The following is a 26,144-nucleotide window of genomic DNA, read 5'->3' as shown; positions in this document are numbered from 1 at the left end:
TGCCGTTCCCCCGCGCCCCTTCAGATAACCTGTTTGCAAGAAAATGGTTTTATTCCGGGGCTGAGAGTTGAGGGATGGGGTGCAGGCCTGGGTAGTGGAATGTGAAGAATGGCCAGCCCTTTTTTTTTTTTTTTCTCCCTCTTTTTTTTTCTTCCTACCGTCTGGCCAGGAGGAATTCGGAGGCTGGGGGCAGACTGAGGGAGACGCGGGGAGGAGAATTTGAGGAGCCTTGAATCCGCTGACTTTCCCATTCGGTTCAGGGAGCCTGACTTTTCTACCTTCCTTCCCGGGGGCCCGCCCCACCCTCAGGGGAGACTCCAGCGTGGGCCTCGGGGAGCCGCCCTAGTTAGTGGCAGTCCTGCCCCTTTCCAGCGGGGGTGGGGTGGGAGGGTGGCTGTGATGCTCGGTGGTCCTCAGCATCCCCCTTGGGGGCTCTGGCTCCCCGGCCCCCACCCCCAGCCCAGTCTTTGGATTAGGAAGGGAGGGGAATGGGAAAGCCCGAGAGTGAGGGGCGGTAGCCCCGGTCCCCACTACGTCAGGGGCTGTGGCCTCCGCGTGCGCTTGGTCCGGCGGGTAGGGGCCGAGCCCACGAACTCAAACTGCTTCTGCCTCTCGGCGTGGTTGGGGAAAGGCAGCTGGCCCTGGTAGAGGCGCTTGATGAAGTGAGCTTCTCGTTGGTTCTGGCGGCTGCGGGAGGCCTGACGGGGCCGACCCTGCCGTGTGAAGGCCATGAACCAGCCCTCGTGCCGGGCATTCTGGAAGGCCGTGTAATTGTTCTCCAGCACGATCTCGGTGAACACGCAGTCTTTGCTCTTCCCGCTGGGCTGCCGGGGGTAGGAAGGAGAGAAGGGACGTTTGTCTGCCCACCCTGGCTGGCGTCTGCCTTATGGGCCTGTGTTATAGGACCAAGGAGAGAACCACAGAGACTGGGAGCCCAAGAATGTCTGCCTGGTGAGGTGGGCACCCTTGATGGAGAGGCAGAGGTGGAGGGAGGAACAAACTTTGCTGATGTCGGATCTGAACTTAAATACAACCTTGTCCTTTAAGTTGTACACCTTGAGCAAGGTATGTAGCCAGACTGAGCCTTGGTTTATCCAGCTGGGTGTAATGATCAAGGTAACTATGCAGTTCAGTGCATACTCAGTGGGCACTCCTAAAGCAGAACAGTCCTCGATCTGGGTGAATGGTGTTGGTGGGTGGAGGGAGGGTAGGCAACAGTGTGATGGAAAGAAGGGGTAAACGTGTGTAGAACACCATGTCAAGAACCAGGCATCCACCCATCTGGCTCTGTAGATAATCTTGACACTATGCCCATTTTACAGATGAGAAGACTGAGACTTGACAAAAATAAGCAAATATTTGAGAACAGCCAGAATCAGAATGCAGGATGGGCTGATGCAAAAGGAAATGGAATTCTCCCTGCACAACTCTGGACCCACCATTACAGAGAGAGTGACTAGCGGTTACACTAGTAGGTGGTTAGTATGAATTTTGCCACTTGGAGCCTGTGGACTGCACTTACCTTGGGCGAGGGTTAAGATGGGAACTTCTGGCCTTCTCAACACTGATCAGCCCTTAGCCCTCAACACGAGGGCTGGCACGTGATGTAGGTGCTAAAATTCTTCCTCACTATACTGAGAAATTACCTCATAAACCAGAGCCAAGGATCCTTATGGATCAGCCAGTGTTCTCAGAGGGCTTCTAGACCCACAGGGACTAAAGGGATCAGAGAGAGGCTGAATGGTGGGGTGAGAGCAGAAGTCACAGTCCTGGGTGGGGCCCAGCAGAGGGTGGTGGGATGCTGCGGGACCCGGCCTGCCCTCACCCCAGGAAGACGGACTCATCTGTTACTCCCTGTCCCCCAGGCCTCACCTTTCCGATGAGCTTGCCCCTCTTATTCATACAGATGTATTTCTCACTCTCAGCCCCCTTGATGCGAACCCGGCTTCCGAACGTGTCTGTCTCCACTATGAGCTTGGCTGTGGGGAGGGGGAGAAACCTCCGTCCATTGGGGCTGCCAGCCCAGGGGTGCAGCAGGGGGCCTGACTTCTGAATTTGGGTGGGGGTGAGGGGCATGGGGAGGCCCTTGGAGCAGGCGAGGCTAGACAGGGGTGTGGGTGGCCTCCCAGGAGGGCTGGGTCTCACCGAACTTGTTGCCGTCCTCGGCGGTGGCGGAGATGCGACGCCCGGTAACCTGCACATGCTTGCCGCTGGTCCGGCTGTAGAGCTGGTACTCACGGATCTGCCGCCGGCTCAGCTGGTCAGTCATGGCGCCCTGGTCCCTCACGTACTGGTTAAAATTAGGAGACGGGTGATTCTCCCCCTTTGCGGTTACCAAGGGAAAAATAGTGTCAATTTGCTTTGGGTGACACCACCGCAGGTCCATCCGGGGGAGGGGTGCGGAGGTGAGTGTGGTGGGGGCAGGTCATTTGCCCTGTGAAGTAGGGGGGGTGGGGGAAGGGGGCACTTGGCCGTGACCTTCCCAGGCCAGTGTGTAAGCCAGTCATCATGACCTCTTGGGTCCTCATCTGCCCCGAAGCAGAGGACTGGTAGCTGCCCAGGCTCAAGGGACACTTGGGGACACAGTTCAGGTCTGGAATGGTGACCCTGGGAGCTGGAAGGAAGCTTCAAGCTGGTGCTATATGATCTCCATGATCTAGGGAGGAGGTGCATGGGGCCACATAGCTGGTTAGTGACAGACCCCTGCCCTCCTCTAGGATGGGAGCTTGTTCCTTTTCCAAAATGTCAGGGGCTTGGTTCTGTTAGCCAGGGTGACCAGATTTCTCCCCAGTCCTCTGCACAGCCCATGCCTAGCACATGCACACACATAGATGTGTGCACGCTCCCACACATGTATGTGCACACACAGCAGCTGGTCTATGGACCATTGTGGGGACACTAAGACTCTTCTCTGTAGCTCCTGCTGGGCCCCTGGAAGCATTTCTTTTACACCTCTTTACACTGCTAACCAAGAACTCCTGAGCTCACACCCATCTCCCCTGGCACTCCCCCTGGGTGCTCAGGGCCCTTGGAGAAGCCATTGCCCCATCCAGCATTCCTCCCTGCTCTAGGGTTGAGAGGCCTCCTTCGTGGAAGAAGGCAGAGAGGTACTATCAGTGGGGGCCCAGGGGATGTTCTGGGAGGCCGCCTGCCAGGCGGGGGTGATACTGCCTCCCACTGCTTCCCCAGCGGGGAAAGGGGCTGTTGCCACCATGCATTGTGCTCCATACAAAGCCAGGACAAGTGCCTTCTCCAGCCTGGTCTCTCCTTATCCATCTGCAGCGCTGAATGGGAGAGAAGCAGACCACTTCCTGCCTGCTCACTCTCCGGCAAGGTGCACACCTGGATGACATTTCCCAGCTGACAGCTCCGGCTCTAGCTCTAAAATGTTTCTCCACATGGATCCTGCTGGCCTGTGCTGGGACAGCCTTTCCATGCCCGATTCCTGAGTCCACCTTGATCCCAGCTCAATCGCAACCATCTGGACAGAGCTAGACCCCCCAGCCCCCGCATTTGTAAGGGGCCTGTATCTCCTGGAGGAAGGGGTGGGAAGTATCAGCTTGGAGGAAGCGGGAGGTGAGGGAGCAGCTCCAGGCTGACAGCGGAACCTTCGGGAACCTGCGCAGGGTTAACCCTTCATGTGTGTGTGTCACTGCCCAGGGCAGACCCCAGCTCCCCACAGCCCGGGAGTGTTGCCACGACCCCAGCCCGTGAGAGCAGGGTCTGCCCATCCCACTTCTCCACGGCCCTGAGAAAACCTGAGGCCAGCATTTGGGGTGGGGGACCTGCCTTCCGTGCCAGGGGGAGGGGGTCCGGCCCGTCCCCAGCCCCAGCCTCCTGGCCCAGGTTCAGACCCTCCGCCCCTCTTGGCGGGCAGCCTCCTTCTGTCTGTCTGTTCCAGGTCAGGAGCAGAGAGGGGGCCCCCTCCCCAAAACCCCCTCCTCTCCCCATCCCCCTTCTAGCCCTGCACAAAAGCAGCCCCACGCCCCCCCAACAGCCCACAGCCCACAAGTCGCTCTCCCCGTGGGACCTGGCCTGTCCCTTTCATGTTCCCGCTGCAGGGTGGGGGTGTGGGGGACCTCCCCTTCCCCTGCCGCAGACAGCTGCTTGTCAGACGGCTCCTCAAGCATGGCTGTGGTCCGGCCTGCTGGCCCCCCACCAAGGGGGGCGAGGGGGCACTTCAAGGGGGAAAGGACAGCTTTGCCACCTTCCTGGAGTCCTGAATGGGGCCTCAGCCAGGCCATAAACGCCTTGGCCAGCCGCACCATTGTGCTAATTCCCCCTCCTGAACAGGTTGGGCCCACCCCCAGCCCCCTCCTGGCTGGGCTGGGGGCTTTCTTCTTGCTCTCCCTGGATGTGTGAAGCAAAAGGCCTGGAACGGGGGCTAGAGCAAAAGGGGGAAGGAAAAGGGGGGGTGTCTCTCTCTCTCCCACCCCCCCACCGCTTCAAAGGCAGCCCCTTTCCCTCGCTCAGAGAAAAGGCATTTACCTTCAAAAAAAGTCCCCACTGGCTATGAAGGGAAGCCGGCCTCTGGCCTGGGAAAGCCAAGAGATGTCTCCCCAGAGCGGTTCTGGACCAGTGCATTTTAATAGCTGCACTTTTATGGAGGATCACAAAAAGGGACCGAGCCTTGCACGGGGGCTGAGGCTGGGGGGAGGCTGACTTGGGGTTGGGGGGTGTGGAGAAGCAAACCCTTGAATCTTGTGCCATACAAACCTCTGGGCTTGACCTCATTGCCCTATAGGTAAGGAGTCGCCTGCCCTGGCTGGGCATTCTGAGTGCCCATGAGATGCCCCCCAGGACTATGACTGGCAGGACATCTGTGTTGGTGGGAGTGGGGTGGGGTGCGTGGTGCACACAGGTGGTTTTGCATGGAAACCTGTCCTTTCTGGGGAACTTGCAAGTATTGATACAAGCCTCACCTGAGCCATCACCTCCGCCCTCTTCCGACCACTCCCAGGCTCCATCCCTCAGGTTTGGCTGCCCCTGTGCATTTAGCCTTAGGGGGAACCCAGTGTGGAGGGATGGAGGGATGGAGGGAGCGGAAGAGACCCCAGGGGAACTGGGCTGAAATGAAAACGTCTGTCAATCCCCAAATCTCCTACCCCATGCCATTCCAGCCCCCCAAACCTCAGAGACTCCTGCACCGGGAAGAGGCTAGGATATGCCTCTGTCCACCGAAAGGAGACTGCACCCCCACCCCTGCATTGGTAGGGTGAGAGAGATGGGAAAAAGCTAGGTGGGGGTAGTGGGGGGATGCCCACCTACCTGAGTTTGACAGCAGAGAATCAGCAGCTGCAGGCACCTGTGTGGGAGACAAGGTGGACCTGGTTGTGGGTGCCAAAACAGCCAGCCCAAGGGTACACCAGGTGCCCACCCCGCAGTCCTCGTGGCAGTCCCGGGACCATTAAGTCTGCCCCCAAGGCTGGAAATGGCAACAAGACAGCGGGGTCGAGAGCAGTGCACTTACAGTGTGAGGTTGGGCAGCAAGCGGGCGGCTCCCATTGCCGGAGAGATTTCTTGGGGCCGTTTGCCCTCCTGCCCCCAAAGTCAGGAGCAGATGTGGGCAGTCCCCAGGGGCAGAGTCCCAGAGAAGCCAAGGTCTCTTCTAGCCACAGGTTTTCAGTGGAGAAGAGGAGAGGGAGGGGAGGAGGAGAGAGGGGCGGAGAGGGGAGGGGGAGGAGGGTATAATTGGGAGACTGAGGTGTGAGGAGTCCACCTTCCCTGCAAAGCAGCCACTGGCGGGGCGCTGCCAGCCTCTGGGGGGGCTACCCAAGCGCAGAGGATGGAGCTGATGGGGGCTCCTGGATCAGGCAGACAGGCTCCTGCGTTGTTCCAGACCCTCAAGGACCTCAACGGCAGGGCCCCTCCTCCTCTCTCCTCCTCCTGGCCCACCTCCCCAAGGGTGAGCCACAGGTATCAATCAGTCCAGGCCTGGGGTCGCTGATTCTGGCTCTCTGGGTGGAAATTACCAGGAGCAGCCTTAAAAGGAGGAACCTCCCTCCAGGGGGCAGGAGGTGGGCTTGGCTAGGCGCTTCCACTGCCTCTGTCACCCCTTGCTCCCCCTATCTGCTGTCTGGTCACGGGGAAGGAGGGGTTAAGGCTCTCCAGACTAGCAGCAAATAGGGGGTGCTCCAACTTGGGAGCCAGGGGCAGGGAGACCGCACAGCTGGGGCTCTGGGTGGATCCCCTGGAGGAGAGCAGGCATCAGCCACTTGCCTCTGGGTCTCCGCAGTTTCCTCTGAGAGATGGGCACAGTGATGCCTCGGGATGTTAGAGGACCCAGTGAGATGGGCACGCTTAAGCAGAAGCCAGAGATATATTTTCTGGGCCCCAGTTGGCATTCCCCCCAGGCCAGAAGCCATCTCTAGTGCCTCTGGGAGCTGAGAGGAGCCTGTTGCCTCCTCCTCTCATCCCCCAGCAGCTGTCTGGGATAAAGTGCCCAGCAACCTCCCAGTGGTCCCACACTGCCCAGTACCATGCCAAGTATCACCCCATTCTGCAGGTGAGAAAACTGAGGCACAGGGATAGGTCATTTGTTCAGGATCACCCAGCTAGTCCCTGGTGGCTCAGATGGTGAAGAATCTGCCTGCACTGCAGGATACCCATGTTCAATCCCTGGGTTGGGAAGATCCCCTGAAGAAGGAAATGGCAACTCACTCCAGTATTCTTTCTTGGGAAATCCCATGGATAGAGAAGCTCAGTGGGCTACAGTTCATGGGGTCTCAGAGTCAGACATGACTGAGCGACTAACATGCATCCACATACCCATCTAGCAAATGATGTGGTCAGGTTTCCAAAGTCCCTGCTCTTTCTCTTCCACATGCATTCTTTCTACTGTGTCCACGCCCTCCCGGCCCAGCACAGCACCCATTCAAGATGACCCAATATCCCCGGTCCTGGAAGCTGATGAGCAGGGACTCTACACCAGGGTTCCTTCCCTGCAGAAGTTGGCTGATGGTGGCTGTGGGAGGGGGCTAGTGCTTAGGGGGCATCTCTGGGGGAAGCTCACACTTCAGCTCTAGGCTCCCTGGAAGTCACAGTGCCCCCAGGTTGGGAAGAGAAGGGGAAGTGCTGGCTGGGGATTTATTTACCTAAAGAGATGAGGCAGAGGGAGAAACTCTCACCTTCAGGCCTCCTTCTCACCTTCCTGAGCTGGAACAATCCACAAAGTTGTCTGCCACCCCTCCCCACTCACCAACAAGCAGGGACACCTCGGGTCCAACTCCATGCTCACTCCCAGCTCCACCCCAGGCACCCCGCTGGGGGCTCAAGGGTGAGTTGAGCCTGAGCTGGCCTGGGTGGTGCAGTGTTGTCCCCGGCCCTGATGTCTCTAACTATGTGCCCCGGGTTGGACGCAGTCAGCATGCGTGCTTGCGTGCTCAGTCACCTCAGTCGTGTCCAACTCTTTGTGACCATATGGACTGTAGCCCACCCAACACCTCGGTCCATAAAATTCTCCAGGCTGGAGAGGGTTACTGGAGAGGTTGCCATTTCCTCCTCCGGGGATCTTCCCCCCGACCCAGGGATGGAACCCATGTCTCTTATGTCTCCTGTGTTGAGAGGTGGGCTGTTTACCACTTGTGCCACCTGGGAAGCCCTGGAAGCAATCAGAAAGAATGTCAAAACTGGAAGGGATCTTAAGAGATTCTTCATCTGGTCCCACCTCCTCATTCACCCGCGAGGTCCAGAGAGGGTCTCCCAGCTAGTTAGCAGCGCAGTACCTTAGACAAGGTGCCAATAGTCCCCCTGGTTATTTCCATTTTCCACATTGGCACCATCACTGGGGGCCCCATTTAAACTCTGTCTCTCCCACGGCAACATCCCGATTCTAACTCTCCACTGTGATTGGTGCCGGCTCCCTCTATGGAAGCCATGCCCTCATCCTCACCTGCTCTTACTCCCTGGAAGAGTATTAAGAGCTACTTTCTTCTGACCTCAATCCCTAGGACTCACAGGTAAGAGCGGAGAGGCTTAAACTTGGGGTCTGAGGTGGTGGGGTAAGCTCGGGGAATGGAAGGCAGTGAGGAGAGCCGGGTGTGAGGAGTTCCATCCAGGTCCAAGGTCTCTGAGCCAGAGAGCCTGGTTCCTGTCAGTGGGGGAAGGGCCTGCTCTAACTGGCCAGCCCCCAGCCCAGCCTGGGTCTCCATGGTAACAGATGCCCGCTGTCAAGCTTGGCCTTGGGGCTCAGCCAGGGGGCTGGTGCCAGGGACTCTGGGGCACTGCTGGGTAGCCTGTTTGTGTTCTTCGTCCCTTCCTATTCTGCACCTGCAGGCCTGGTTTCTGACTCTGTTTGCTTCTTTACCCCATGGGAACCCTAGTGATGGGCCCCAAGTGAGGAATCTTTCAGGCCTAGCCTCTGAATTTTGTCCCTCTTCCCTGGCCCAGGTCGTTCCAGGCTGTGTGACCTGTGGCAAGTTCCTTCACCTCTCTGGTCTCAGCTTCCTAATTTTTCAAAAGGAAATGGCCACAAGCGATGATGTCAAAACTACCATCCATCACATCAGCTAAGAGGAAGGACACTTCCTGCAAAGGGTCAAGAGCTACAGGAATGAGGGAGAGAGAGGCAGAGACCCTCTTATGTAGTCCAGCCTGAGTCTACCTAAACTTTGACTTTCTCCCCTGATGCGAGGGAGCTGGGAGGGGCCAGAAGGGTAGAGTTCATTAACATTTATGGGGGGTGGCAGGAGGTGCTAAGGGGAGTGAGAAGTAGCCTGGGCCCTGGTGGTTAATCCCATCCCCTAGTGCCAAGTTCAACACCCCCCAGCGGGGACGTCTCACGCCTGCCACTAGCAGCCCAGCTTGTGCAGACAGGCGGCCACCTGCAGGCCTGCCCCTCGTCACCACCTGCTCGACCTCAGCCCACCCCTTTCCTGTTGACAAACAGAAGAGCTTGGGCTGAGGAAGGGTGAAGGGCAAAGGCCTCTGCAGCAATGCAGATCCCCCCATCTTTGCTATTTGATCCCCACCACCAGCCAGCACGTGGAAATCAAATATCAGCAGTCTAGCTGTTGACTGCCTGTGGCTGAGTCAGAGGAAAGGAGAACAGGGGCACTTGCCTGAGGCTGGAGCAGGGGAGAAGGCCCTGAGGGGAACATGGGCTTTGCTATAACTGAGCTCTGAAGCTGCCCGTCCTGGGCTCCAGTTACGCACGGACTCAACTCTAACCCCTGTTCTCAGTTTGAGACTTCCTAATGCCCTCCAAGTTTCATGTCTCCCTCTCACCCACAGGGTGGTTAAAAACAGGGCCAGACTATCTGAGCCTGAATCCTGGCTGTGTGACTTTGGGGCAAGTTAACCTCTCTGTACCTCACTTTCCACATCTGAGAAATGGGGCTAATAATACCCTCCTCTGGGCAGAGTAGTGAGGATTAAAGGCATGAATCCACTGAAGGCACTCAGAGCAGTGCCCAGCTAACAGTGTCATCACCGCAATCACATCAGCCTTCTTTCTGCCCATATCTCTGTGCTTGTTCTGCCTCTGGCCCTTTGCACCCTCTGCTCCTGGGAATGTCCTTCTGCCAGCTCCACATGTACCCATCATCCCTTTCCTGTCCATGGTCTCCTTTGAGGCACCTTCTCAGATCTAACTAAACAGCCTACCCCCACCATAGAAATTAGCCTGTTCTACTTCCTCCACAGTGCTTGTTGGTCATTGAAATTACATTGTTGGCTCTTCATTTCCACTAGACTCTAGGCCACTTGAAGGAAGTTGTCTTGCCCACCCCATATCTTGGTGGCATGAGGCCACAGTCAGTGCCAGCTGCCTACCTGAAGCCAGACCTGATGTCCCCTGTCACTCTGGGTGACTGAGGTCAGTGCCCTGTTCTCCCTTGTTAGAAGGCAGGACAAAATTCGCATCTGCCTCATGGGGTGTAGAAAGCAGAAGCAAGAATGCCAGCCCTGGACTTCCCTGGTGGTATAGTGAAGAAGAATCTGCCCGCCAATGCAGGGGACATGGGTTTGATTCCTGGTCCGGAAAGATCCCACATGCTGCAGAGCAACTAAGCCCATGTGTCTCAACTGCTGAGCCTGTGCTCTAGGGCCTGTGACCAGCAACTACTGAAGCATACATGCCTTAGAGCCCACGCTCTGCAACAAGAGAAACCACTGCAGGGAGAAGCCCGAGCAGGGCAACGAGAGGAGCCTCCACTGGCTGCAACCAGAGAAAAGTCCGTACAGCACTGAACACCCACCCAGCACAGCCAAAAAAAACAACGCCAGCCCTGCCCACCTCTACCTCTTTCTGGCATCAAGAGAAGCTGAATAGGGAGATTGAAGCCTGTCCTTCTGATGCAGGTGTTCAGAGACCTCTAGCCTCCTGGGACCCATACTTGGGGGGTCCTAGGGAGGGAGGGCAGAGCCAGTTTCCCATTGGTCCACTTCAGCCTGGCCAGTGGGGTGCCGATTTGAGGCAGGGAGCAGCTCAGAGAGGTTGTGCAAGTAGGCCCCAACGGGACAGCCACCTGCGTGTCACCATGGTTGAACCTGGCTCCAAAGTGGCTCTGCAGGCTGCTGGGAGCAGAAGCCCAGAGCCAGGCAATGAGTCATTCACCCCCCTTCCAATCCTCTGTTGGCCTCAAGCCAGCAATTTACTGAGCCCTGTTCTTGTGGCTCTGGCTGCTGCCCTCAGGGAATGCTAGCCTGGGAGCTGAAAGTGTTCAATGCCCACCTTCTGGAAGAGACTTTCTATAGGCTTCAGGAAGCCTGCCTGTCTCCCTACTTGGGAGGTTCCCTTGAAGGTACAGACTGACACAGACCTTCACCCTGTGAGCAGCTCCCCTCAAACAGGACGCAGACCTGGGAGAGCAGGTCTAGGCCGGGCCCTTGAGATGCAGGCTGGCCCCTTCCTGGTGGGGGGTGGTGGGCAGCTATCACCCCTCAGTTGTGTATCTTGGACAGCCAGGCCCTGCCAGAAGGGACTATGGACGCAGAAAGACCCACCCCAGCTCTAGCTCCTTCTCCCAAAGCTAGGGAAGGGACTGAGGCACTTGGTTCTTCCCCCCAAAGGTGGGGATGGGGGTGATGCCAAGGAGAGACAGGAAGGTAAAGAGCAGAGCACAGCTGGCTGGTGTGGGCATGCCCGGGTGTGCTGGCACAAGGCCTCCCTCTGCTGGACATGTGGGCTCATTGCAGCCGGCTAGGACAGGGAGGGCTTCCCTAGTGGCTCAGACGGTAAAGCATCTGCCTGCAACGCGGGAGACCCAGGTTCGATTCCTGGGTCGGGAAGATCCCCTGGAGAAGGAAATGGCAATCCGCTCCAGCCCTCTTGCCTGGAAAATCTCATGGACGGAGGAACCTGATAGGCTACAGTCCATGGGGGCGCAAAGAGTCTGACACGACTGAGCGACTTCACTTTCAGGACAGGGAGACACTGCAGAAACAAGGTCCTAGCAAAGCAAACTTTATTGTGACTGTGAGTCAGGGCTCTTCCTGCAGCAGCCGAGAGTTGGGGTGAGAGGCTCTTGAGTTGCCCCCCCCCATTGTGTCCATCACATTCAGACTCAGCACGGTGGTCTCACGGGCCCTCCCTTGGTCACTGCAGTCAGGCGCTCCTGGCTCCTCATCTCTTTTTAACGTCCTGGCTTTTTAGGTCTGGGTGTGGATTTGGCATAGGAGAGAAGGGGGGCTCCAGTGTCCCACCCCCTCCCGATCCTAGCGCCTTCCCAGAGACCATGCCCACTTCCCCAGGAGGACAGCCTCTTAGCAATACTCACTTTCCAGCAGGGCTCCCTTTAAGATGGTGTCTGGAATGGAGTGGGGTTGGACACGGAGTGGGAATATGGATCAGAGAGAGACTCAGCTCCATGCCAATAGCCTCAGGCCCTTGTACTAGAGCCCAGGCTGCAGAGTTGAGCCCTGGACACTTACAGGAAGCAGGGACTGTGATTTAGAGGTTCACTTCTCCACCTGTCACCTGCCAGGGACCAACTCTCTATTTTTTTTTTTTTTTTTTTAATTATTTTTCGGCTGTGCCACAAAGCATGCAGGATCTTAGTTCCCCAACCAGGGATCAAACCCGTGCTCCCTGCAGTGGAAGAATGGAGTCTTAACCACTGGACCACCAGTAGAAGTTCCTGACTCTTTTCAAACAAGATGTTTTTTTTTTCTTCTTAAACTTCTATCTACTTTATTTGTGTATAAAACACAAATATTTCTTTATCATAAAAGATGTTAACCACCTTGCACAAAATATAGCAAATAGAGATGAAAATAAACTACCTATAATTTTCTTTACCTCCTACGAATATTAAATTTTGTTTCCCTTCAGAACTTTTTTGTTCTGAAAACATGTGAAATAAAATGAAAATAATATCCTGTTCTCTGAATTCCATAAACACTTTTCAGGTTGCTATATTCTTCGTGGGCATTATGTTGCATTCCATTGAGAAGACGTGACAGTTTAAGCAATTGTTACATAGACGGATGTTAGAATGCTTCCATTTTATACTATTATTAGGATAATGAAGTGATAAGTTTCTTAGTGCATATGTTGTTTAGCTGCTAGGTTGTGTTGGACTCTTTGTGACCCCATAGACTGTAGACTTCCAGACTCCTCTGTCCATGGGATTTCCCAGGCAAGAATACTGGAGTGGGTTGCTATTTCCTTCTCCAGGGGATCTTCCGGACCCAAGGAGGGAACTCAAATCTCCTGCACTGGCAGGCAGAGCCACCTGGGAATAATTTCCCCCATATTTCAGATGGGGTTCTTTGGAAGGAACTGCCATAAGTGGAATGAAATCAGAAGAGAACTGCTAATCCTTTCAAAAAGGCTCTGCCAACCAACAGTAGCAGCCCACCGTGCCCCCGCGTACCACACACCTGCACACACGTGTAGCATTCTCTTTCAAGCACTGTGTATCTCAGTTAAAAGAGATACTAATTGTGGCTAATTTAATAGATGGAAAGAGTTACCTTACTGCCTCTTCTTTTTTTTCCACCTTTTTTTCCTGGAAACCAACACGAGCATTAGGGGGAGTCTGGGCGAGGCCAGGGCCAGAGAAGACTCGGGCTGAGCACTTGGCAGGGGTTGCCTGGAGCCTCTGCCCAGGTTTCTGGGGAGCCCTGGGGCACCCCTCCCTCACCTTGGCAGCACTTGTCTGCTTCTGGGGCGCCAGCCTCTTCACTTGTTTGACGGGCGTCTCCTCCAGGAACATATCAATATCTTCATCTTCGTCATCATCATCTTCCTCCTCCTCCAGGTCGTCATCCTCCTCTTCCACTTCCTCCCAGAATCGATCTGAAATGTCAGTGATGGCATGGGAGATGGGGCAGGGCCTCGGGGCCCTGGGATCTCTGCCCAGCTCCCCTTCCCAGATCTCCCAGTTTGGGAGTGGGAAGCATTTGCCTACCCGCCTCCCGCAGACACTCTCTGGCCTCCCTGACAAAGCGCAGCTCAAGTGGGTGAGGCTGAGGCCGTGGCAGGAGGGTGGGGGAACGGGGTGAGGTACAGCTCTGGTGGCAGGAAGGGGATGCATGCCAGGAAGGAGCATGTGAGAGGAGGAGGGGGAGGGTGGGGACACAGCAGCCAAGGAGCTCAGGTCTGATCCTGAGGGAGGTGGAACCTGCCTGGGGTTTGGAGCAGGAGAGAACCCTGATGAAAGAGGCACCACTGGACAGAGAAGAAGGCAGTTAAAGGGACGTGACAAACAAAGCCATCTGTTGGGGACCATGGTACTGCTACAGCTCCACATTGGGTTGGCCAAAAGTTCATTTGGGTTTTTCCATAACAGCATACAGGAAACCTGAAGGAACTTTTGACCAGCTCAATACTTCCCAGGTGGCTCAGTGGTAAAAAAATCTGCCTGCCAATGCAGGAGAGGTGAGTTTGCTCCCTGGGTTGGGAAGATCCCCTGGAGAAGGAAATGGCAACCCACTCCAGTATTCTTGCCTGGAGAATCTCATGGACAGAGGAGCCTGGTGGGCTTTGTCCATGGGGTCACCAAGAGTCAGATACAACTCAGGGACTAAACAACAATACTTCATTGCAGGTAATGTTTAAATGTGTGCTGCTACCAGGAATTATGTTGAGTGCTTTTCCTGAATACGGCATGTATTCCTTACAACTAGTCTTGGAAGATGAAACCAAGTATACCCCCACCCTCCCTGGTGTTACAGCTGAGGGGTCCGTGGTCCACAGAGGATGTGGTGGAGAGGTAAAGGAGAACCAGGGCTAAGACCTGTGCCCACGCCTTCGGTCGAGGCTGCTGGTGATCCTGTTGCCTTGGCAATCTTTTCTAACCATTCAAGAATCTATCAAGTGTTTGAGGACCTCTTACATCTGTCCTTGTCCCTGTGTTGGGCACTGTACTCGAAGACCTTTCTAGGGTCCAAGCTTGGACTTACTGTAATGTTCCTGGCCACAGAGGAACACAGGTCCAGAGCCAGCCCGGAGCTGGAACGTGACTGGAGGGGAAAACTCCAACCCCAGAACGACCTGCAGGGGGAGATGGAGGGGCATGGGAGGGAAGGAGAGGCAGAGAAGGGGGAGGAAGAGGGGCAGGGCGAGGGGAGGAGGGGGAGACAGGACAAGGTACTGAGACCTGGCACCTGAGATGGGGGGTGGGGGAGCTTGCCTCAGGCAGAAATACTCGATTTATTCCCTCCCCTCCCCAACACACTTCAGGGGTTCCCTGAACCCTTCTGCACTCTCAAACCCCCTGGCCTTCCCTGTTGAGGTGGACTCTGTCAGAGAAGAACATGGATCTGATCATTTCATTCCTGCCAAGATCATAGGTGGGCTTCCAAGCTAGGGGGCAGCTGTTAAACAGAGAAATCTTATAGCCATGGACTGTACTGCATCCCCTCAAATTCTCCCACTGAAGCCCCCTAACCCTCAGTGTGATGGTAACTGAGGATGAAGCCTTTGAGACATAATCAGGGTTGGATGAGGTCATAAGGGCAAGGCCCTCATCATGAGATTAGTGCCCTTAGAAGGCTAGACCAGAGAGCTTGCTTTCTCCCTGGATTGTGTGAGGACACAGAAAGAAGGTGGCCATCTACAAGCCAGGAGGAGGTCCCTGATCAAAAAGCAACCATGTGGGTACCCCAATCTCAGACTTCTAGTCTCCAGAGATGTGAGAAAGAAATGTCTGCTGTTTAAACCACTTACTCTGGTATTTTGTGATGGTAGCCAAGCTGACTAAAGCACTGATCGAATGAGAAAAGCAGATGCAAAGTTATGTTATAGTTTACTATTGTCTTAAAGGGCTTCCCTGATGACTCATACAGTAAAGAATCCACCTGCAGGAGACCAGGGTTTGATCCCTGGGCTGGGAAAAGCCTCTGGAGAAGGGAATGGCTACCCACCAGAATTCTTGTTTGGAGAATTCCATGGACAGAGGAGCCTGGCAGGTTATAGTCCATGGGATCACAGAGTTGGACACGACTGAGTGACTAAGCACAGTACAATACTGTATTGATTTTCTTTCTACTTTTCCAAAGTTTGCAAGTTTTCTAGAGTAACAATAATGATACTTAAATTCCTTGAGTTCTTACTATGAGCCAGGCCCCATGCTAAGCATTTTACCTCATTTATCTTATTTAAATCTTCACAAGGAGCCCACAAAGGAGGTGCTATTACTTTACAGAGAAGGAAGTTGAGGCTTAGAGAAATTAGAGTTCCTATTTCAGATAGGGAGCAGATAAGTGAAAACAAACTCTGCAGCCACAAACACCTAGAAATGGTGGACAAAATGTAATTTGATGTTTTTGCTGCTTGCCTGAACAGTAAGACAGAAAAGAGGCTCCCCATGGTCAGAAAGAAGAGCAGCCCTTGTAGGGGCTGATGCCGCAGCAGAAGGGAAGATGTCTTCCTTGGTGGTCAAGTGGTCAAGAATCCACCTTGCAATGCATCCTGGTTCCATCCCTGGTCCAGGAAGATCCCACATGCCACAGAACAACTAAGCCCATGCTGAGCCTGTGCTCTAGAGCCAAGTGGCAACAAGAGAGGCCACTGCAATGAGAAGCCCGCACACCATGGCCAAGAGTAGCCACCTCCATTCACAACTAGAGAAAGATGACCCAGCACAGGCTCCCAAAAGAGGAAAACGTCCTTGGGCTGTAACACTCGTGTGGACAGGAGACAAAGGGCTTGGGCTCAAGAGGGGAGCTGTAATGGAGCCCCCTCATGCAGGCTGGCATCCTCGAATGGCTACATCTCAGTAAAGGATTGAGGAGAGTGGACTGAAGGACCCCAAGCCATCCAACAAGGAACGACCCACCATCAAAGGAGGGAAGCAAGAACTCCTATGTGAGATAACAGTCTCTTGTGAGAAGCTAGGAGCTGCGGTTGTACCTCTCACTTACACCAAGTCTGAATTTACTTGGTGGTGACTGCCAAGTTAAAAGAGCTGTATAAAAATCCTAGGCTTGTGATATATCTGGGGCAAATGGCAGATGCAAATGAAACCCGTCTCTTGGGAGACTGAGTTCTTTTCATGCAGAATTCTTTCAGAAAACAGAACCAAACCCAACCGGAAGATGAGTTCACCATCTAAAATTACAAAACACACGAAGAACAATGCTGCTGGAGGTACCAGACGGAAACAAAATGACGGCCTAGTACAATCATGAATCTGAGAAAGAATAACGACCTAAGCAACATGAGATAAGTTTGATGAAAACCAATATAAATATAAAGTAGGAATATATTTATATAAATGTAAAATAGGAATCAGAACCATAAGAACAAGATATTAACAAAAACAAAAAGAACCAAAAGCAGCTTCTAGACATCGTAAGCACTGAAATACTGCAGGGCAGCGGTGGAGACGCAGAGAGAACAGACTGCGGACACAGTGGGGGAAGCAGAGGGTGGGGCGAAATGAGAGCCCAGCATTGACACTTACATTACTATTGCAAAACAGATAGCTGGTGGGAATTTGCTGTATGGCACAAGGAGCTCAAATCTGGTCCTCTGTGACAACCTAGAGGGGCAGAATGCAAGGAGGGTGGGAGGGAAGTTCAAGAGGGAGCGGACATAGTATACCTATGGCTGATTCATGTTACTGTATGGCAGAAACCAACACAATAAAGTAATTATCCTCTAATTAAAAATAAATTTAAATAAAAAAACATATGCATTGAAATCAAGTGAACAAATGGTTAAAAAGCAGAGTAAACCAGCTGAAAGAAGAATTGATAAGCTGGAGAAGTGCTGGATAGAAAGCCCAGTATGCAGCAGAGAGAGAGAGAGAGAGAGGGACGAATAAAATATGAAGAACCGAACATGGCAGACAGATGACAGGGTCCACTGTACATCCAATCAGAGTTAGGGACTGGAGAGGATGGAGTCAGTGTTCCAAGAAATAACAACCAAGAGTTCTCCAGAAACAATCAAAGACAGATCCTCAGCCATGAACAGGTAAATAAAAATGAACCCACACCTGAACATATCATGGTGAAATGACACATAAGAACAGAGAGATGATCTTAACATCAACTAGAGAGGACACATCTTCAAAAAAGAAACAATAATCAGACAGACTGAGGATTTCAACAGCAAGATCAGAAATCAGAAGAATGGAATGACATTGTCAATGTTTTAATGGTACCCGGGAAGCAAAATAATTATCAGACAATACAGACTTTGTGGTGTTGGAGGAGACTCTTGAGAGTCCCTCGCACAGCATGGAGATTAAACCAGTCAATCCTAAAGGAAACCAACCCTGAATATTGATTGGAACGACTGATACTGAAGCTCCAATACTTTGACCACCTGATGCAAAGAGCTGACTCTTTGTTTTGTTTTGTTTTTTACATCTTATGGAAAAAAAAACAAACTAAATTTTTGGTCAACCCAATACCATAGGCTGGGTGGGGCTTAGACAACAGAAATTTTTTTTCTCACAGTCTTAAAGGGGAAGGTCAAGGTGCTGACCACTTCAGTTTCTGGTGAGGGTTCTCTTCCTGGTAGAGCTGACTCTTTGGAAAAGACCTTAATGCTGGGAAAGATTCAGGACAAGAGGAGAAGGGGCGGCAGAGGATGAGATGATTAGATAACATCACTGACTCAATGGACATGAGTTTGAGCAAAGTTGGGAAGATAGTGAAGGATAGGGAAGCCTGACATGGTGCAATCCATGGAGTGGCAGAATTGGACATGATTTAGCAACGGAACAACAACAACAATACAGGCTTTAATTCCATAAGCATTTTAGGGATAAAGAAGATCACCACATAAAGAAAAGAATTAGATGAGGAAAATATTTTCAATTATACAAGGAAGGTAACAATTTTACAAGAAAGATAAGCCTGTAAATTATATGCATCAACATAGTCTGGACATACATAAAACTACAGTAATCAAGACAGTGTGATATTAGAGGGATAGACACAGACACCAAGAGAACATAAGACCTAGAAATAGATCCACACAAATACTTGCAACCTTTTTGACAGAAGTGCGAAATCAATGAAAGGGAGGAAGCTTTTCTGACAAATGGAGCTGGAGCAATTGAACGTCCACAGGCAAAGAAATGCACCTTCACCGAAACCTCATGGCAGATGTGACAGTAATCACGGACTTAGTGTAAAACGTACAACTGTAAGACTTTTGGACAAAAAGCATGGAAAACCTTCATGATCTCAAACTAGGTAAAGCATTCTTAGACTTAACATCAAAAATCATAAAAGGGAAAATTAATACAATGGGCCCTATCAAAATTAAAAACTTTTATTCTGTAAAAGTTTGCATGAAGAGGATGAAAAGACAAGTTGTAACCTGGGGAGAAAATATTTGCAAGCCATGTATTTGACAAATGATTAGGGTCTACAGTATGTAAAGAATTAGCAAAACTCAACAGTAACGATACAATTAGAAAATGAACAAAAGACATGAACATTTAACTGAACATACAGATGGCAAAAACTGCATGAAAAGACCATCAACGTCATTAGCCATCAGGAAATGCGATCAAAGTACAATGAGACATAACTACACACATATTGCACGCTAAATCGCTTCAGTTGTATCTGACTCTGTGCACACTTATGGACTGTAGCCCACCAAGCTCCTCCATCCACGAGATTCTCCAGGCAAGAATACTGAAGTGGATTGCCACGCCCTCCTCCTGGGGATCTTTCCAACCCAGGGATCTGAACCCATGTCTCTTGTGTCTCCTGCATTGGCAGGCAGGTTCTTTGCCACCTGGGAAGCCCACATATTGGAATGGTTAAAATAAGAGATAGTGACAACATGAATGTCAGTAAGGATGCAGAGAAACTCAGTCACTCATGCGTTGCTGGTAGAAATGCAAAATGGTACAGTCACTTTATAAAACAGTTGGGCAGTTTTAAGAAATTACATGTGCAACCACCCCATATGACCCAGCAATTGCACTCCTGGACTTTTATCCCAGGAAAAAATGGAAACAGGCTTATATAAGAACCTATATACAAATGTTCATAGAAGCTTTATTTTTAAGAGCCCCAAACTGGAATTAGACTAGTTTTTCCACAGATGACTGGTTGAGCTGTGGTACTTCTGTACCATGGAATACCAGTCAGCAATAAAAAATACCACACAACTTGGATGAATCTCCAGGAAATATGCTGAGGAGGGGGGATAACCCAACCCAGTTCTTAAGAAGTTACATATGTCTGATTATGTTTCAATGGCCATATTTTAGAAATCCTGGTGGTTGCCAGGATTGAGGGTGGGTGAGGAAACAGGAGACAGGTGAGTGTGGTTATAAAGGGAAAACATGAGGGATCTCTGGGCTGTTGAAACTTGGCTATGATATCTGTATCTTGGCTACGATAGTGGATATAAAACTTAGGTGAGGGCTTCCTGGTGACTTAGTGGTGAAGAGTCCTTCCTGACAATGCAGGAGACACAGGTTTGATCCCTGGTCCAGGAAGATCCCACATGCTGCAGAGCAACTAAGCCTGTGGGCCACAACTATTGAGCCTGTGCTTTACGGCCCAAGAGCTGAACTACCTAGGGTAAAGCCTGTGCACCCCAGGCTTCTCTGCAACAAGAGAAGCCATGGCAATGAGAAGCCTGTGCACCATTACTAGAGAGTAACCCCACTCACTGCAACTGGAGAAAAGCCCACGCAGCAACAAAGACCCAGTGAAGCCAAAATAGACAGATAAAATTAAAAAAAAGAAACTCAGGTGATAAAGTAGTATAGAACAATACCCATGCATTGTATCAACGTCAATATCTTGGCTCTGACATTATATTACAGTTTTGTAAAATGTTACCACTGGAGAAAACTGGGCAAAACATACAGGGATCTCTCAGTATCTTTTCTTATAAATGCATGTGAATCTGTAATTATCTAAAAATTTTTTCAATTGAAGAATAAGCATATACAAAGTAAACAAAATTATGAGAAGAATCTACTGAAACTTCACAATCACAGTAGGAAGTTTTAACACGTTTCTTTTGGTAATCAACAGATCAAGGAGAAAAAAAATATATAGGTTTGACTATATAAGCTTGATTTAATGGACATACATATAATCCTATAATACTACCTTGTAGTAAGACCACAAATCAAGTTTCAAATACCACAGAATTTATATATATACATATATATATATATGTATATATATATATCTTTGGGAATTAAAAATTCTAAGTAACTCATGCATCAAATAAGAAATTGTAACGGGGGGAATTCCCTGGCAGTCCAGTGGTTAAGACTCCATGCTTCCACTGCAGGGGGTGTGGGTTTGATCTCTGGTCAGGGAACTAAGATTCCGAAAGTTTTGAGGCATGGGCAAAACAAACAAAAAACCCCAACAAAACAAAAAAGAATCATAATGGAAATCAGAAAACATTTAAAATAAAATAGTGAAAATATCACAAAACACAAATTAAACGATGCAGTTAAAAAATCTTCAGAGGGAAATTTATAGTATTCAAAATAAATAAACAAAATGTACTTGGAAAAAATAAGCTAGAACATGAATGGACTAAATAGCTAACTCAGGAAGTAAGAAAAAGGAACAAAGCAAGCCAAAAATCAGATAACCAGAGAAATTAATGAAATAGAAAATAAGGAAACAATGGAAAACAATCAACAAAATCAAAAGCTTATTCTTCGAAAAGGAAAAAAAGGATAATACCCAGTGATTGAAACGAAGGGAAAAAAGGAAAGATGATAAGCACTACTAACAATTTTAAAAAGAGGAATATAATAACAGATAGTTAAGATCAAACACTTGAAAATATTTTCCCATTGTCCTCTAGCTTGCATTATTTGGAGAAATCTACTCACATCCTTGTCTTCGTTCCCCTGCGTGAGATGCCTTTTTAACTCTGGCTGCTTTTAAGATTTTTCTCCTTATCACTGGTTTTGAACAATTTGATTATAAGACACACTGTGGTTCATAGAATTTCTTAGATCTGTGGATTTATCATCTAATTAGATGAAAATACACTAATGAGATTAACGGCAAATTAGGTACTGTGTAAGAAAAGAAAAATGACATTGAATAAAGACTATCCAAAATGAAATAAAGACTACCCAAAACTCATGGGAAAAGACTCTGATGCTGGGAGGGATTGGGGGCAGGAGGAGAAGGGGGCGACAGAGAATGAGATGGCTGGATGGCATCACTGACTAGATGGACGTGAGTCTGAGTGAACTCCGGGAGTTGGTGATGGACAGGGAGGCCTGGCGTGCTGCGATTCATGGGGTTGCAAAGAGTCTGACACAACTGAGCGACTGGACTGAACTGATCCAAAATGAAATACACAGGAAAAATACTTTAAGAACACAGAGTGAAATGAAGTGTGGGGCAGGTATTGATAATTGGATTCCTCAGTAGAGATGAGGGAGGAGATGGAACAGAAAAAAAATATATGAAGAAATAATGCTCAAAAGTTTGCAAATGCTCTAAAAGTCAGATGATCAAAGTATAAAAAAAACAAAAGGTAAAACTCAATTATCTGTTATAGAAAAGAAATCCAATTTATACATACAGATACAGAGGTTTCAGTAAAATAACAAAATAAAAGAATAGGAAAAATACACAAACACTAATATAGAGAGCTAGACTGACTATATTAATCAGACTAAGTAGACTTCAAAATATTTGTCAGGGAAAAAGGGAACATTTCATAATGATAAATGGATCAATTAACCAAAAGGATTTAATAATCTTAGAAACACAGAATGTATTAGGATGTACCTAACAAAAGAGTTTCAAAATATATGGAACAAAACTGATAATCAAAAAGAGAAATAGAAAAAAGACACAATTGTTGTTGAAGTCTTCAATATTCCTCTTTCAGGAACTAAGAGATCAAGTGGACAGAAAATGAGTAAGGATATAGAAGGCTCACACAAAATCATCAACCAACATGATGATTATAATCAACATTTACATCGCAATATACCCAACCACAGGAGAACACATGTCCTTCAAGTATAAATAAGTATTCACCAAGACAGAATATATTAGGGGCCATAAAATAAGTCACAACCCTATTTAGATGGAAATCGAATAACGTATATTTTCATACCACAATCAAATTAAAATAGAAATCAATTAAAGAATGAATAATGGAAAATCTCTAATTATTTGGCAATTAAAAAGCAAACATACTTCTAAGTACCCCAGGGAGTGAAGAATAAAACTAGAAAATAATTTGAACTAAATTAAAATGAATATTCTTAGCAAAATTGGTAGGATGAAGCCAGAAAGATGCTCAGAAGGAAATCACAGCATGAAATGCTTATATCCAAAAAAGGTCTAAAAAATAATATAAGATTCATAATGAATAATATAAGATTATGCTGTAAGAAACCAGAAAAAGATCAAATTAAAACAGAAGAAAGAAATTAACAACAGATAGATTAAATACAAAAATGGATAAACAATAGAGAAAGACTGATGAAGCCAAGATCTGGGTCTTGAAAAAGACTAATACAACTGTTAAACCTAACACAGGGTATCTACAAAAATCTTTTATCTGTCCGAATGGTAAAAGACTGAATACTTGCCCTCTGGAAAAAGGCAAGGAAAGTCCTGCTCTTACCACTTTTATTCATCACTGTACTTGCTGTCCTAGTCAGTGAAGTAAGACAAGAAAAAGAAATGCCAGGTATAGAGATAGAAAATGAAGATGTTAAACTGCTTTTATTCACAGATGGCATGAATAAGCACATAGCAAATTCGGTGGCCTCATAAAAAGCTGTTAGGACTAATATGCAAATTTAGCAAGGTCAGTTAGTACAAAAGCCACTTATATAACTATATGCTAGTACTGAACAATAAAATAAAAATTTAAAATACCATTTCTGAACCTACAGCTAACATCATACTCAATGGTGAAAAGCTGGAAGCATTTCCTCTAAGATCGGGAACAAGACAAGGATGTCCACTCTCACCACTTTTATTCAATATAGTTTTCTGAAGTCCTAGCTATGGCTACTCTAAATAGCTATTTACTGGGAGGATATCAGATTTGGGGATGGGGGAAGAGGTCATACATAAAAATTAAGAATTTGGATTTAATAGGTTAAGTTTGTGATATCTATTGAAGTGTTAGTTGCTCAGTTGTGCCCAACTCTTTGCGACCTCATGGACTATAGCCCACTAGGCTCCTCTATCCATAAATTTTCCCAGGCAAGAACACTGGTGTGGGTAGCTATTTCCTTCTCTAGGGGATCTTCCTGACTCAGGAATCGAACCCGGGTCTCCTGCATTGCAGGCAGATTCTTTACTGGCTGACCCACCAGGGATAACTATCAGATAACTGTTAACGTATTGAGCTGGACAGAGTATCTGGAGCACGAGAGAGGCTGGGTTTACAGGATAAATTTCCAAGTTTCATTTGTATAGGTGGTCTGTAAAACTATGGGAATGGATAGATCTAGGGAGATCTTGATAGAGAAAAAAATAGGTTTAAGGGCAGTTTTACACATCAACCTCCCAGATCTTTAAGGGCAGATAACCCTGGTCTTCAAATCACTGTTGTCCACAGAGAAGAAGGGAACACTTCATGCCTCTGTTCATAAGGCTAACATGCTTTGACATTCAAAGAAGATAATTTATTATACGCCAAGCTCACTTATGAGTATGTGTAAGTTTTAAAAAAGTGTCTTATTAACACAGCAAATCTAGAAGTTTATAATACAATCAGTAATGTTTATCTCAGGAATGCAAAGTTGGTTTAATATTATTCTATTACTATAATTTACTACATTAACAGATTAAAGGAGAGAGTGCCCTAATCATATGAATAGAAACACTTTCGATAACCAATCATGATTAAAAAGAAGAAAAGTCAATTTTTCAAAATAGAGTAGGATTAGACAGAGACTTTCTTAACCTGACAAAGGGTATCTAGCACATACTTGATACTGAATGGAGAAATGTGAGAAGCATTCCTTTTTAAAGGAATGAAACAAGGATATCTACCATTATCATTTTATCCATTATTATACTGGAGGTCCTAGCCCGTGTACCAGATTAAAAAAAACAAATACAAAAACTGCCATTATTCACAAAGATCTACACAGAAAACTCAAATGACCAGAAGTGAGGATTTCTGGATACATAAACAGTGTGTAAATTACCAACAGTATACGATCACCAGCAGTAAACAGTTGAAAAATGGGATTTGAAGAAAAGTTATTTAACTTGCCCAAAGTCACACAACTAGTGAAGAGTGGACTAGAATTCCCTGGCTGTCAAGTGGTTAGGACTCAATGCGCACAGCACCCCTCTCCCCCCCTAAAAGGGAGTGGACTAGGATGGAAACCTGGCTCCCTGCTCCTGAGTCCAGGCTTTTAGTGCTGGGCTATATGCCTCTCTAGGGCCTTCCAGGTGGCTCATGGGTATAGAATTCACCTGCCAATGCAGGAGACACAGGTTTGATCCCTGGGTTGGGAAGATGCCCTGGAGAAGGAAATGGCAACCCACTCCAGTATTCTTGCCTGGGAATTCCAGTGGGCTACATACAGTCCATGGGGTCACATAAATGGGACACGATTTAGCGACTAAACAACAAAAAGTATTTCTCTCCGGCACCGACCGTAGGTCTGCAGGAGCCTGTACCTCACCTTTGTGTACGTCTGCACACAAGGGGTGAGGCCTGAGCAGGGCCTCCGCGGGCTGGAGCCAGGGTTTCCTAGGCCCTCGGGGAAGCTCACCATGGGGAGCACCGAGGCCCGAAGCGAGGCCAGGGTGAGGGGCCTCCTCTTCTTGTCGTCCGGGCTTGCCGAGGGCAGGATCTCCACGACGTTCACCTCCTCTTTGGCTTTCTCCCCCAGGGAAATCTGAGCGGGGTGGGAAAAGGGGCAGGGCGCCTCCTCACCCCCAGGGCGAGGGCGGAGGAGGGAAGCCTGGCTCCAGCTGTGGGGACCAGGCAATGCCACCTGCTCCTGCGTGTCTGGCTCCTCCCTGTCCCACCCTTTCTCCCCTCCTCGGAAGAGCGGTACCCACCGTACTGAGCAACAGCACACAGTCCTGCTTCCCCACCTTTTGGGGTTTGAAGGTCCAAGTCGGCCGCTCCTGGTTTAGTTCACAGCCTGCGAAGGGAGACGGAGACAGATGGCGGAGGGCGGGCTCCAGAGAGGCGTCCTCTCTCTCCCTCCAGCCCTCTCTCTTACCCCCAAGACATTCCCCCGCCACCAGGACGCCCGCTGCTCCGAGGACACCCTGGGGCCTCACTCACCCCAGAGCAGGCTTAGTGTCTCCTTTTCGGAGGTGCTACTAATGGGACTGCGATTCATGATGCGGGCGGGGGCCGAGCAGCTGCCGAGGAAAGGCCCATTACAATCCCCTGGCTGGAGACCCCCGCGCGGAGCGCCCCGTGCGAAAGGGTTGCCCCGCCGGCCCTCCCAGCACCCCGAGGTGGAGCGCCCGGCACCTGCGGGGAAGGCGGCTCGGTGCTCGGCCTCAGGTCCACCCTACCGCGGGACCGAGCCCTCTCGCAACCTCTCCTCCAGCTCACCGTCCCTAACTCCAGTCACTTCATCGCCTCCTCCTCAGATCGCTTCCCTCTCTGGCTTCCTTACTCCGGCCTTATCGCGGCCTCACCTGAGGGCCCGGCCCACAGCGGGTCGTTATGAAGCCTGGGAAGGGGCCACGGGAGGGGTATAATCAGCCCCCATCCCGTTCTTCCACTCTTTCCTCCCCTTGGAGCCTGAGAAGCACCTGGAGAGCTTGTTAAAATA

General features: G+C 49.7%; 2 protein-coding genes across 6 annotated transcripts; both read right to left on the bottom strand.

Moving 5' to 3' along the window:
- Window positions 1–41: 41 nt before the first annotated feature.
- On the bottom strand, window positions 42–13,140 carry FGF17 (fibroblast growth factor 17). Of its 3 annotated transcripts, none has more exons than XM_027549797.1 (6): window positions 10,241–11,118; window positions 5,471–5,608; window positions 5,269–5,305; window positions 2,146–2,323; window positions 1,873–1,979; window positions 42–824 (listed from the first exon to the last, which is right to left on the bottom strand). In XM_027549797.1, exons 2-6 carry the CDS (start codon window positions 5,503–5,505, stop codon window positions 531–533), a joined length of 651 nt encoding a protein of 216 aa, XP_027405598.1. In that variant the 5' UTR covers window positions 5,506–5,608; window positions 10,241–11,118; the 3' UTR covers window positions 42–530. The 3 variants fall into 3 exon arrangements, with proteins under 3 accessions (XP_027405598.1, XP_027405599.1, XP_027405600.1); XM_027549798.1 differs by having other exon boundaries at window positions 2,146–2,290; window positions 10,241–11,116; XM_027549799.1 differs by lacking the exons at window positions 5,471–5,608; window positions 10,241–11,118 and adding an exon at window positions 13,086–13,140 and having other exon boundaries at window positions 2,146–2,290.
- On the bottom strand, window positions 11,389–26,144 carry NPM2 (nucleophosmin/nucleoplasmin 2). 3 transcript variants are annotated; one of them, XM_027549801.1, is made up of 9 exons: window positions 25,922–26,144; window positions 25,643–25,722; window positions 25,447–25,496; window positions 25,119–25,244; window positions 14,347–14,437; window positions 13,086–13,240; window positions 12,916–12,950; window positions 11,718–11,747; window positions 11,389–11,595 (listed from the first exon to the last, which is right to left on the bottom strand). In XM_027549801.1, exons 2-9 carry the CDS (start codon window positions 25,698–25,700, stop codon window positions 11,574–11,576), a joined length of 567 nt encoding a protein of 188 aa, XP_027405602.1. In that variant the 5' UTR covers window positions 25,701–25,722; window positions 25,922–26,144; the 3' UTR covers window positions 11,389–11,573. The 3 variants fall into 3 exon arrangements, with proteins under 3 accessions (XP_027405602.1, XP_027405601.1, XP_027405603.1); XM_027549800.1 differs by having other exon boundaries at window positions 25,411–25,496; window positions 25,922–26,142; XM_027549802.1 differs by lacking the exon at window positions 12,916–12,950 and having other exon boundaries at window positions 25,411–25,496; window positions 25,922–26,143.

Source organism: Bos indicus x Bos taurus, chromosome 8, assembly GCF_003369695.1.
Source record: "Bos indicus x Bos taurus breed Angus x Brahman F1 hybrid chromosome 8, Bos_hybrid_MaternalHap_v2.0, whole genome shotgun sequence".
NCBI lineage: Eukaryota > Metazoa > Chordata > Mammalia > Artiodactyla > Bovidae > Bos > Bos indicus x Bos taurus.
Note: the sequence above shows the minus strand (reverse complement) of the source record. Positions and strands in the feature narration are given on the sequence as shown.